General features: G+C 35.5%; 1 protein-coding gene across 2 annotated transcripts in view; it reads right to left on the reverse strand.

Moving 5' to 3' along the window:
- Window positions 1-694: 694 nt before the first annotated feature.
- SP4 (Sp4 transcription factor) overlaps window positions 695-12,796 on the reverse strand; it is a 28,060-nt gene continuing 15,958 nt past the window's right edge. For both annotated transcript variants that reach the window (XM_069773561.1, XM_069773568.1), the window contains exons 4-6: window positions 5,791-6,019; window positions 5,356-5,555; window positions 695-4,269 (exon numbers count right to left, since the gene is read on the reverse strand). In XM_069773561.1, coding sequence (XP_069629662.1) covers window positions 4,022-4,269; window positions 5,356-5,555; window positions 5,791-6,019 — 677 coding nt within the window. In that variant the 3' untranslated portion in view covers window positions 695-4,021. The remainder of the gene's footprint in view (window positions 4,270-5,355; window positions 5,556-5,790; window positions 6,020-12,796) is intronic.

A 12,796-nucleotide genomic window follows, 5' to 3' on the forward strand; every position in this document is an offset into this window, starting at 1 on the left:
ATATTTATTTCTTCCTTTGTGAAATAATACTACTTGTTCACTGCAAAAGTATGGTAAGGCTTACCACAAAAATTCTTCTAGTATTTAAAAAAAATAATTAGTATATCATTATAATTAGCAATTTAATATACCATCAAAGATATTTTAGTATAACACAGTGCAGGAACCCGTTTACATTTCACTGAGAAAAGCTCAATATATTTTCTATGATTTGAAGTCAGTACTTTCAGGTTTCCATTTATTTGTTCTATTTATTCCCTGTTTGCAATATAATCATAACATTTCTATTATTTCTCTCTCTCTCTCAAACGGAATGATTTTTAATTTTTTTTTAATTTAAATTATTTATTTGTGTGTGTGTGTGTGTACATACTCCTTACCTTAGAAAAGTTTTTCCTTCGGTTATTCCTTTGGTGTGTTCAGGAACAACCATAACTTCCATTCGCAGGAGCTGAACAAACCCCACAGAATTCATGCTGAGCTAGAATCTGCTGGTTTAATTCCCTGCTGGGAGTCTGCCAGTTGGGAAACGCTGACCAGCAAGCACAGGTCTTAATTACACAAATCCAGAAGCTGCTGCCAACCTTTCCCCATTGAGAAGCATTTGCTTTCTAGTGTTCTTCTTGATGAACAGATTATCACTCAAACATAATTCATTGCTGTTTTATATTGTAAGTAATTAAATGAAGAAACCTTTTAAACTCAAGGGAATTTTAATAGGTTACTTGCAAAATGTTATTGCAGGCAACAACTTGTACATGATTTTAGTTCCAAACCCACCAAAAAATTATACAAATCAGCATTGTAAAAGTGTCAAATTAATGCCTTACAGGCTTTGCTGGCAGAATTAATTTCTAAATTCTAGATGTGGGGAAATGTTACTTTCATTTTTTTCCTTTTCCATTTTTTTTTTAGAAAAATTTACAAGTGAAATATTACTACAAAACTTTTTTATAAGGAATTTTTGCAAAACATTTACATTTTTACCATCAACTATTTTTCTGTTTCAAAATCATTATGTAGATTTAATACCCTATGCTGCACATCAATTCTTGCGGGATGACAATTCAGTGACATGCATAAAGAAACACCACAAGGCATTAAAATGAATACTTAAATACAAATATTGTTGCAATAAAACAGTTATAAAATTGAAAAATAGGACCTAAACATCATGCTTACTTAACTTTGACAAATTAACTTTTTTCTCCTAGATTACACACTTTTATTACTGCTCTCGTGAAAGAATGTGATAAATAATGACTTAACACCAATTTCTAATGTAATCGGCAACACATACACGAACCTAACCAAAGAAAGTATATTGTAAGAAAAAAACTATTCTAACACTGGAGTTCTACCATGGTAAATACACTTTGCACTGATAATTACAATAAAGCAAAATTTTTAACGGTGGCAAAGGGAATGAACAGTGAAATGCCATTAAACAAGATACTACTGCACATCTGTGCCCTATTACTTACAACAGCTATATCCCACTGAGTCAAATAAAGGACATTGAAATTTACGATCCTTTTAAGACAGAAAAGTGGATTCAGAACGGTATGCAGAACAGACTGTCAAAATGTTTCTAATTCCAGCGGTAAAATGTGCACCTGCTAACACAAGTTAATGTACTTGAGATGCTATGAAGCCAACCAGATTTAGATTTTGATACATCTATAATAGGGATTCATTGCAGATTAAAAATGACTTCAGTTTCCTATCTGCATACGTAAGTATGCATGAAAAAAATTATATATGAAATGGTTGTGCAGAATGCTCATAACTTCAGTTTACAAAAATTGTTAACTTCTAGGAAGTTTCTAGGAAACATGGTATTAACATTAGGAAAGTTCTTCTTTGCATAAAGAAATTTATAGCACTGATTGTGAAGCATAATGATAAAATATATATTTGACGTTTCATTTCCTATATAATAAAATTAACAGTTAATACTACCTAATGTTCATCTGTATTAAATGTAACATCTAATTGATTCTGATGTTTTAAATCCAGATACATCAGTTAAGAGTACTTTAAATAAAATATACAAAATAATGTACAAAACCCAACTAAAATTTAAAGACTCTGTTACAAGTCTACAAAAGCTTTAAGAAACTTGAAATTTATAACCACAGTGTAAAATTGTTTTTCTTTAATCTCAAAGCTTTTTATGTAAACTGAAAGTATAAAATACCTTCAGCTTAGTATTTTGCTACAAAGGGCTGGCCTAAAGTGTACACAGTGTAAACAATGATTGGTATTTCTCTTGCTTCAAAAATACAGAAAACACCACAAGATTGATAAAGTATTCAGATGAGAAGTATATGTTTTGTGAGGGAATGCACAAGGTATCTGTTATGTCTCTCAAACCAACAGCTACCAAACACATTCTTCCTTTTGTAATTTGCAGGGAAAAAAATCTTATTCTTCTTGCACTGTACTTCCTTTAGTTACATCAAAAATATTTTGGTGTATAAATTTTTTAAAAAACTGGTTATGAGAATTGTCACCAAACAACTGTATGCGTAAAAGGTTACATTTATTCCTATGGGAAGTAATTAAAAATCCTGAGTATGAAATATTTGGCCATCTTTCCTCCTTGTACATACTGGAGTTTTCACATAGAAAATGCAGTTTGTTTTTGTTGCTGTTGTTTTTCATTTCTTCTATATTTCTATTAAACTGGCACATCTGAAAATGTAACCAAACCTTTGAAATCAAAAGTTGTGTAGTAAAAACATAACTATATTCCTCTTTCCCCAGTTTGTTTTGTGGTTGGAGGCTCAATGTAAGATTTGATAGATAACATATTTATTACCAGCCCACATATTATCCTTGATGAGAAAATAAAGACAGTAATATTTTGGGGAAAAAAGAGACAATGTTTACTTTCAATACCTTTTTTTGGTTAAAATGTGATAATTAATTCTTTTCTTTGGCTATTAAGTCAAAGCATAAAGAACTCAGCACATTAACCACAATATAATAAACCAGTATTTACAGAGAGAAGATACTGGAGAATGAGCTACAACACTCAATTGTCTGATTAATTTCCATGAATTCTAACAAAATTAAAACATTTAAATACTTAAAATTGAGGTTTTATGATTCATGTTACCTACGAGTTAGAAATGGACTATGGATGTTTTAAAAAGTAATGAAATGAAATACCAAAAATTGACACGAAAGTTGCCATATTCATTTTTCATCCTACATAAAGATACCATTACTTTTGTAAAATCTAACGTTAATATCTTCCTATGATTTTATCTTTCCTACTGTATACACTAACTCTACATAACCTTAGCTCTCCAAACAAAGAGAGGAATTAGAACTCACTGATTGTCATTTATACACACTACTATAATGTAGTGGTCAAAATAAATCTGAGGTCCACCTCAGAACCACTTCGCAGCATGCATCATCCAGCTGCTTCTTGAGTAATTCCAAAACTTGAGAAAAGACGGCCAAAATCAACTGACGTGTTCTATGGACTAAGCAAAAACCTAAAATATTTCCACTGTCATTCAATCCATATTCAGTTTTGCTGTGCCTTATGGGAAAAGGATGTTCTAATGAAAATATTACAAATTTATTTTAAAAACAAAGTACCTTCATCAAATGACATTAATCCTAGTCAAGGTCCACCCTGTTTTACATTGATATTATCTGATTTTATAAACACATTAACATACAATGCTAAAATAGGGGGGGAAAGTTCATTTAAAATCATTACATGATATACAGACATATAACTAAAAAAGTACAGTATGGAAATAATATTCCCCCATCTGTTTATCCAGTACATCAATTTGCGCTGTTTGTATTTTTGAAATTTTTGTCTTGTTGCACCGGTGTACACTTCCCATGCTGACCCTCCAACCTGGAACACTTACAGAAGTCATGACTGAAAACATGATTTCCTGCTCTGTAATCCACTTTACCAGCCCACTTCCATATCCTGAAAGGTATGTAAACTTAAGTGCAGCACTAGGCGTCCATATAAATGATCCTTTCAGAATTCTTCCATGTTTGTTGAAACATTAGGGGTTGCTGGGTTTGAATCTTGAGAAATGGCAGCAACAGTGACAATTCTTGGAGAACCAAGAACCTCAGTAACTGAAGAGTCCAGTTCTCCTGAGGTAACAATAGCAAGGGCTGTTCCACCACCCTTCTTGTTCTGATGAGTTTTGACATGTTTCGAGAGATGGTCACTTCGCATAAACCTTTTAGAACATTCTGGGCACTCAAATCTCTTTTCACCTTTTTTAAAAGAAGAACAAAACCAAAATGTTACTGAAGGACAGAACTGATCATTTGAATCTGACCCTCTTCTATTCAACATTTGAAGTGTCTTTAAAAGGACACAATGTTTTCTTCTCTACCCATGTGATTTCCAGGTGTGTTCCATTCAGTCACAGGCTTTTGGCAATCTACTCTTCACTACTATAATGCTCTCAACAAATATTTGCTATGCTGTGATTATCTGGTGAGAAGTTTGAATTTCAGGTCACCAGAGAATTTTCATAAACTTCCATAAAATTGACAGAGCAGGAGAGATAAAAGCCCTGAAAAAATGACTTGATAGCAGTTTTTAAGAATACTTTTGTTATTTAGATTACAGTGATGAGAAGGGAATTTGGAAACATGAATCCCAAAGCTCGATGAGGATGTATGAAATCTACGTCAAGAGAGATAAATTCAACATACTAAAAAGTCCTGTCACTGTTCAAACGTAATTAGCGCTTAGACTTCGAGTGCTATCTTCTGATGCTATAAGTTGCAGGGGGAGATGGGGGGACACACCTTCTTGGGGCTAGAAATAAGAAGACTGATAAAATTTTCGGTTTCTAAAAGGTCCATCTTCCAATCTGAACTGTTAAGAGAACTTGCTTTATCAGTTCTCACTTGAAACTTCAAGACCTCCCCAAGAAGACCAAATCTGACGTATGGACTAGGTTAAAAATTTTCTTAAGAATTGAGCTAGTTCAAGTGAGGAAATGATGACCCTGGTCCATGGCCAATCATACATCCCTGATCTAAATTTGTCAAATTTAGATCAGGCACTAGCTAATATACATCAGCTATCTGTGATGAAACGGTCATCTTTTTCTAGCATAGGTACAGAAGAACAGTTTGAACAGATCTCATTTTACTTATCTGATTTCACAATCAGCTTGAATTGATGAAAACTGAAATCTACCACTTCCTCGGTTTTAAAGTTACTTTATTTACATTTCAAAGTAGTTTTCAGAGATCCTAATAAGTGAGAACTTCAATATCACTGTCTAACCATGGCCACTATGATTCAGACTTGCTGTACTATGCATACAGAGAGGGATGACCAACCTGTGTGGGTTCTTCTATGTCTTTGTAACTCATCACTCCTTGTAAATCGCTTGCCACAAAAAATCCAGTTGCATACAAATGGTCTTTCACCGGTATGCCAGCGCAGATGTGCTCGAAGATGAGATGTCTTGCCATAAACCTTTCCACATCCTTCAATATGGCAGATATGTTGTTTCTTTTTTCCTGGCTCATTGCTGCCTCTAAAAAGATCAAATTTAAACAGGTAAGCAATTATATTCTAAAATATTAGTAGGTATTAGGAAAAATATTTCATGCTAATAGAGACAACTATAATCCCCTGTCTAAAAAGAAACATATAAACATACTTTCTAATAGAAAATATTAAAAATGTAGGCAATATAAGAAAACCTCATGCCCAAATGAGGCAATCTGTAATAAGGTGCCTAAATACATACTGATAAAATTTACATTTACCTTCCTTCTCCTTCTCTGCAATTAGGACATGAGCAGGCAACTCTTCTCAATCTCTTGCCAGGTTGCACTTCCTGGTCAGAAGCTTGCTGAGCTTGTTGCAGCTGCACTTGTGTTATCTGATCAGGACTAACAGCACCAATTGCTGCATTAGCAATGCCACCTACTGCTACAGTAACAGGAGCTATTGTGGCTTGCTGTACTTTTACTCCATCCTGTCCTTGCTGTTGACCTGTAAAATAAGAAAGTGTTTGTACCTTTTATTAGTCATTTCAATAAGTGAAATGCACAAATAAACTTCATATGTTTTATAGAACAAAAATCCACCTAAAGTTAAGGGAAGCTGCAAACCAAATATTAAATCCAGCTATTTTCCAGAAGCACTACCACAGTACTTACCTGCTAGCTTAGATAGTCTTGTTTAATGTAATTTGTTATTAGTACAAGACTGCAAATTACTGACTGATACTAAGAAACGTGAACTAGTTTAACATGTGTTTTCTTTTTCTCAAAAGCTGAGATAAATGAGAAACCATTAAACAAAATCTTACACAGAAATACTCTTAAATCTATTGCCAATTAATGTCTTCCTAATAACCTTTGAAAACATACCTACATTCAGAAAACTATAATTACCTAATTTTAAAAGTTGCTTTATGGCACATTGTCACTTCTCATACAATCTCTCCTGAATCAACACTGAACCACAAAGGAACTTACACAAAGAAAAAGAAATGTTGTAGGACTAGACTTGAAAAAGCTAGCATACCAGAGCTTTGTTGGGTTTGTTTTGTTGTTTTTTTTTTCAGGATTCTCTCCACCTGGGATGGGGTAATCCTGGTTATACACAAATATTGGGGGACAAGAGGCTGGAGAGCAGCCCCACGGAAAAAGACCTGGGGGTCTGGCTTGATGGCAAGTTGAATATGAGTCAACAGTGTGCCCTGGCAGCCAAAAGGGCCAACCATGTCCTGGGGTGCATCAAGCACAGCATAGCCAGCTGGTTGAGGGAGTTGATTGTCCCACTCTACACTGCACTAGTGCAGCCCCACCTAAAGTACTGTGTGCAGTTTTGGGTGCCTCAATATAAGAAGGACATCAAACTGTTAGAGTGTGTCCAGAGGAAGGTGACCAAGGTGGTGAAAGGTCTCGAGGGCAAGACGTACGAGCAGTGGCTGAGGTCACTTGGTTTGTTCAGCTTGGAGAAGAGAAGGCTGAGGGTGACCTCATCGCAGCCTACAACTTCCTCAAGGAGGGCAGTGGAGGGGGAGGTACAGATCTCCTCTCTCTGGTGACCAGTGATAGGACACATGGAAATGGTATGAAGCTGCGTCAGGGGAAGTTCAGATTAGACATTCGGAAAAGATTCTTCCCCGAGAGGGTGGTCAGTCACTGGAACAGCGTCCCCAGGGAAGTGGTCATAGCACCAAGCCTGTCAGAGTTCAAGGAGCGTCTGGATGATGCTCTTAGTCATATGGTTTATTTTTAAGTAGTCCTGCGAGGAGCAGGGAGTTGGACTCAATGATCCTTATGGGTCCCTTCCAACTTGAGATATTCTATGATTCCATGATTTTGTTTTGCAGAAGGGAGTATGTTTTCAGGAAGACTGGAAAAGCAGCTTGACTGAATCAAATGGAATTCTAAGATTGACTTGAATTAAGAATTCAGTTTCATTGCATAAGTCCATTAATCTCACTGGCTTGCTTAATCAAAGGAAATCAGGATTACTGTCTTGATATTAAAGCAAAATAAAGACTATTCCAATATAGGTAAGAAGCGTAGTTACTTGAGTGGCAGGGTAGTATTATGTTTGCTTAAAAAGTTAGTACTATACGGTCTAAGAAAATAATGTGACAAACTAATCCTGACACAGAGATATCACTTCCAGCTGCAATGTGACAACACTGAATGCCGGTCCTGCCAGTAACAGGAATGGGACAAAATATCATTAGATGCTGCCATTTTCAAAAATTCTGTGCCTTCATACAAATGGGAAATAAGAGGAAATACTACCTACTTATTGAGAGAGTGTAATGACCAACCAGAATTCCTTAGAATAGACTATAATATTTTAAGACTTGAAAGTCCTCTGTATTGAAGCATTAATTTAAAACTTGCAAATCTCTCAGAGATAACATGATTCAGAGAGATTCAAGCGGGTACTCCAACTTACTTCTCAAGCATCCATAACAGACACCATCAATGGGGATAAGACTGTAAAGAACAGTCTCTGAAGTCTAAACCGCCTAGCTACCAAGTGAGTTCATACACAACACAGCACAGGATAATGACTACTTCATTCACACAATTGCTGAGGAGCAATATATGCTTCGACAGGCTATCTTGTATAACACCATGATAACAGCCAGAGCTGAAATCTAACACACACCACCACGTACGTGCAGATAGGTTAGGACTAAAGAACATGATATACAGAGAACCTCCAAAATTATTTGACTGTCCTCTCAGAGACCACTGTTGGCTACAGGAAATAGAATAAATCTGTCTTGTGCCTAGGTCAGTACCAGGTTATTTTCACCAGAGCCACTGACCAAATTTTCCCACTTATCTCTCTTGGTTTCCATCCAGAACTTGCACCTGACCTGCCTAGATACAAATGAATGTGAATTTCTTGTTTTCTTAAGCAGGCTACAAGTATTAACAGATGCTGAGTACTTTTGGTTCTCTGAAAAGAACAAGGATAAACCCAGAATAGATAATGATTGAATCCCACTTGCTGTTGGACAGATAGATAGTAAACAAACAAAAAAATCTAAGAAAAGTCTGGTATTTGCAGCAGAGGAACCATGGAAAAGGAATTACAGGTTTAATCTCGAGTGCAGAGTCTTCATATGTCTAGGATAGAACAAAGTCTTTCTTTTCAGAATAGCAATGTACTGGAAATAAATTTATTTCCCATATTCTAATGGGAAAGAAAAGCACTCATGAGAATACTTGAGGGAGAATATGATAGGGTAAGGAGAACATTGTGGTATAAATGCAAATAGTAGTATCTAGTACTTGGGTCTAACAGTGGCAGAAGAGGACACGAGCTTCCAAAGAAAGCACTAGTCCAGGGGCAATTCCTTGTCAGGCTGTTAAGCTGCTGAAGTGCTGACCAAGTGCTATGAATAGGCAGCGTCAAAAAAGGCTGATCATTTTTGTTATATGTAATGCTCATCTTAACATGATAACGTGATTGCTTGTGTTGAAAACCAGCTGCAGTTTTTGGTTAGCCAAAGGTAAATAAATTAACAGGAAGAACTTGCGCAGCTCGCAGAGCACAAACCATGCTCTCTCTGTTAGACATACCCAAGATGCAAACTCCTTTAATTCACAGAGCAGCACTATAAATGATGAGTCTACGAACGGGCACTACAAAAGTTAAAGAGGTAACAGATATTATGGCCACACCTACTGCAGCCTCTTATGCTATTTTCAGTATCACTCGCGTTTTCAAGTACATTAATAAGAATTATCCTTTGTTGTTGAAGTCTGTTAGAGGGATGACTCCATCCATGTCAAAGACCTATTTTAGCAAAAAAGTCCTGGGACCTAACCAGTCTGTGGTCAGAACGCAACTGAACAGCATAATTTTCTGTCAATTTTCCCTTTCTCTCTGATTTTCTTGAATTGATATTAAAGTTTCAATGCAACTTCCCCCCCCAGGCTGCCAGACCAAGGCTTTCCAAGTAAGATGTGAATTGAGGCACTTGAACCCTGAGAAGGACAACTCCCTTTTTAATTCCATGTCTAGTACTACAGTGATGAATGTCCAGCACATAAATGTGGATTGGTCAGATCCAGCAAGAGTTATGAGGGAGCCTGTTCAGCATTTCTAAAAATCCGATATATTGTGCTGGTTCGACACAAATCAACTTTCAGTCTCTAAGTTATGAGATGACCAACCACACAAGGGTCTTCTGACACTTCTTCAGAATATCAAGTACTACTGCTGACACATACTTTATCTGCTCCAAACCTTCCCCCCCTCATGTGAGGACCAGAGGTATCTTGGAGTATAGGATACACACTGATGAGCTACAACCTTAATCTATTTATTAAAAATAATATAGTGATACATCTGAGTAGAAATTCTTCACAATAACTATAAAGGTGACAATAAAAATACAAAAGAGAAAATGCCCGAAGTAAGGATGTTCAGGCAGACAATTACATTATCCATCTGGTTTCAATTAAACAGTAATTAAATGACTGCTCTTTAGATGGCATTAACAAAGTTATTACATTTTCTAATGTGAATGTTGACTTTCTTCTTTAAATTAATCTCACAGAGATGTTATTTACACTCCCTTCCCTTGGATTCCACTTACTAAATTCAAAACAGAAGGTTCTGAAACTCTCAAAATATCACACGGATAGCCTTATTTAAAGATCCAGTCCACAAAATTCAATAAGCAAATCTCTACTTTTTCAGGCAATAGGGTAATTGAAAGAAGCATAAATATCTGATAAATATTCTTTGCCAGAGATTTACATAGTTATCAGAAAACACTGGGAAGTTCAGTAATGTAATTCCTGGACTTAATTTTTGTTTTTAACTCCTGAAAGAGCATCCAAACAAGCTAGCACACTAGTAGTATACAGGATAGAAAGAAATGCATCTATTCTCATTTTAAAGTTGTTAAACATAAAACTCTTTATTCTTGTTCTTTGACAGTAAAATGAATGTATTTTAGACCAGCTGAAAAAATATTTTCTCTTGAAGAAAAATCAGAAAATTTTCACAAAACAACTGACAGAACATGGCCTGGTCTAAATCTCAAAGTGAATCTGCTATAGTCTTGAGTTGCATGGGATTTTGATTTTTTTAAACTATATCCTAGAATCCACTACAGATTACTAAGGGCTTTAAGTTTTACATCAATTATACTTGTTAAGGGAAGACAGAGGAATTTCATTTTTTTTTAAATCAAGTTTACTGAGGAAAAGATACTGAGCAAACTTAATTGCTGATATGAGTTTGTCTGCAGCCTACAAAATTAAATCAGGGCAACTTCTAAAAGTTTATTAAAAAAATTAGGCTTTTTCAATAGAGAGGATCTAGATATAAATTAGCTTTTTGTTTGAAACAAACCCTGCTTATTCTGAAAACAGGTGGCTGAGATAATGTTATCCATACAGGAACATAATGACCTCCTGACACTTTCTAGATGGAGAAAAAAGATCTAGTAAAAAGAAACCATATGACTTCTTACTAGGGGCATTAAAAAACTGTTTAAAGCCTTCCAGAAATTCTGCTACAATCATGAGATCACTTGACACTGCTTCTTCCTGACATACTCCAAACCACAAGACCTGATATCACTATACTTCACCATTCATAATCAAACCTTTCAGTAACAAGAACTCTCATGTTTCAACACAGATTTCAGAAAGAGGTCTAAACAAATCATTACATGAGGGAACAAAGTCACACTTCAGTTCACCTATGTTATTCCATATGAGTTGTCAAAGCAGTCACTGCACATTTACACTTGCTTTTAGAAGATAAAAAGTTTTTCTCAAGTTCCCACAATTTCTTTAATAGTGAATTCCTGTAATTGTGAAATATCCTTGATTAATAAAAATCATCACTGAACTTGTGTATGACTGAACTTTATTGTACATGCTGTCAGGTTACAACATTAAGTTAAAACAAAATGTTAGCGTACAAAATAACACTGATACCAACTACTCCATTGCATTTAATTTTCTTTCAGGTCTAAGTTCTCTCTTTCTTTTGGATAGTAACGATTTATTTGATCACAGGACAACATGCAAGCAACAAGGCAACCTGATAGGGTATTTATTTTGCAAATGAAGTGCAGTAAGATTCTCACTCATTGCAATATTACATATATGATTACGACTGAATGTAATTAAGAATAACATTATAGAAATTTTTAAAGCTTCTCAAATAGAAAAACCTGCATGATTTTAGTCACTAATCTTTCCCATTTAAGCAGTTAAGTAAATGCATTACTTATTATCACAAGATACAGGATTATCAAGATAAAGGATTGCACATCCTTTGTTCTTCAGCATCACTTAATCAGCTTTCCAATTTTGCAGTAAAACTGCATCTTAGGAGTTACAACTCATATACACTTTCCCATACATATGAATCTGTAACACATTCACGCAAGAAAACTAAACAATTTTAAGTAATTAATATGAAGCCAAATAATACACATATATACACACACATATCTCTCAATCAATTTTAGGCTTCAAAGCTAATTTGCAAAATAACAACTCCTATAACACCACCTGGATGATTAAAGAAAGCTAATGCATGGTACCTAGGAAGTACTTTCCTACAGAGCGACTGACCACTGAATATCATGGTTATTAGGCTTAGCCATCCATCATAAGTCAAAACAAGTTTCCTTTCACTATACATTGCACCTGCATTCCTATCCTTGTTCACATGAAGCAGCAAGCATGAAAACCTACTCTTTGAGGCAAATAGGGCAGAAAGGGAAGAAAAGGACTTCACTTTAATGAATCACAGAAATCATGGGAGTCAAACTTGAGAAAAATGGATCTTGGAAGGAAGAGAAATTTAAGACTACAAAACCGACACTTCTAGTTTCTGGTGCTTAGTTCCCCAGAACAATTTGTATAGATTTCCTGTTGCTGTTGTGCAACCACCATTCAACAGTCAAAAAGATGACAGCATCAATGACAGAGAGTTATCTCAGTAGTGTGCACCTTACTGCAAAATCTGAGGAACACTTTGCAAAAATGTACCTAGAGCCAGAGTGGCTAATATTGCAAAAAAGAAAATTTGTGCAACTGGATATTCTAAAAGTGAAAGAGAAGGTTGCAACTGATGTTCATAATTCAATGTATATTACCACAGGACAGCTAAGTAAAGTTTATGACAGCGTGCAGAGTTCCAAAGCTCTACAAGCATCAGAGCTGATGTAGCAACTCACCCATTCAACAACTTACTGATGCAAAGCAATGGGGGAAAAGAGGTTTCTTATCTTTCCCCTTCCTC

This window comes from Haliaeetus albicilla, chromosome 2, assembly GCF_947461875.1.
Source record: "Haliaeetus albicilla chromosome 2, bHalAlb1.1, whole genome shotgun sequence".
Classification (NCBI taxonomy): Eukaryota; Metazoa; Chordata; class Aves; order Accipitriformes; family Accipitridae; genus Haliaeetus; species Haliaeetus albicilla.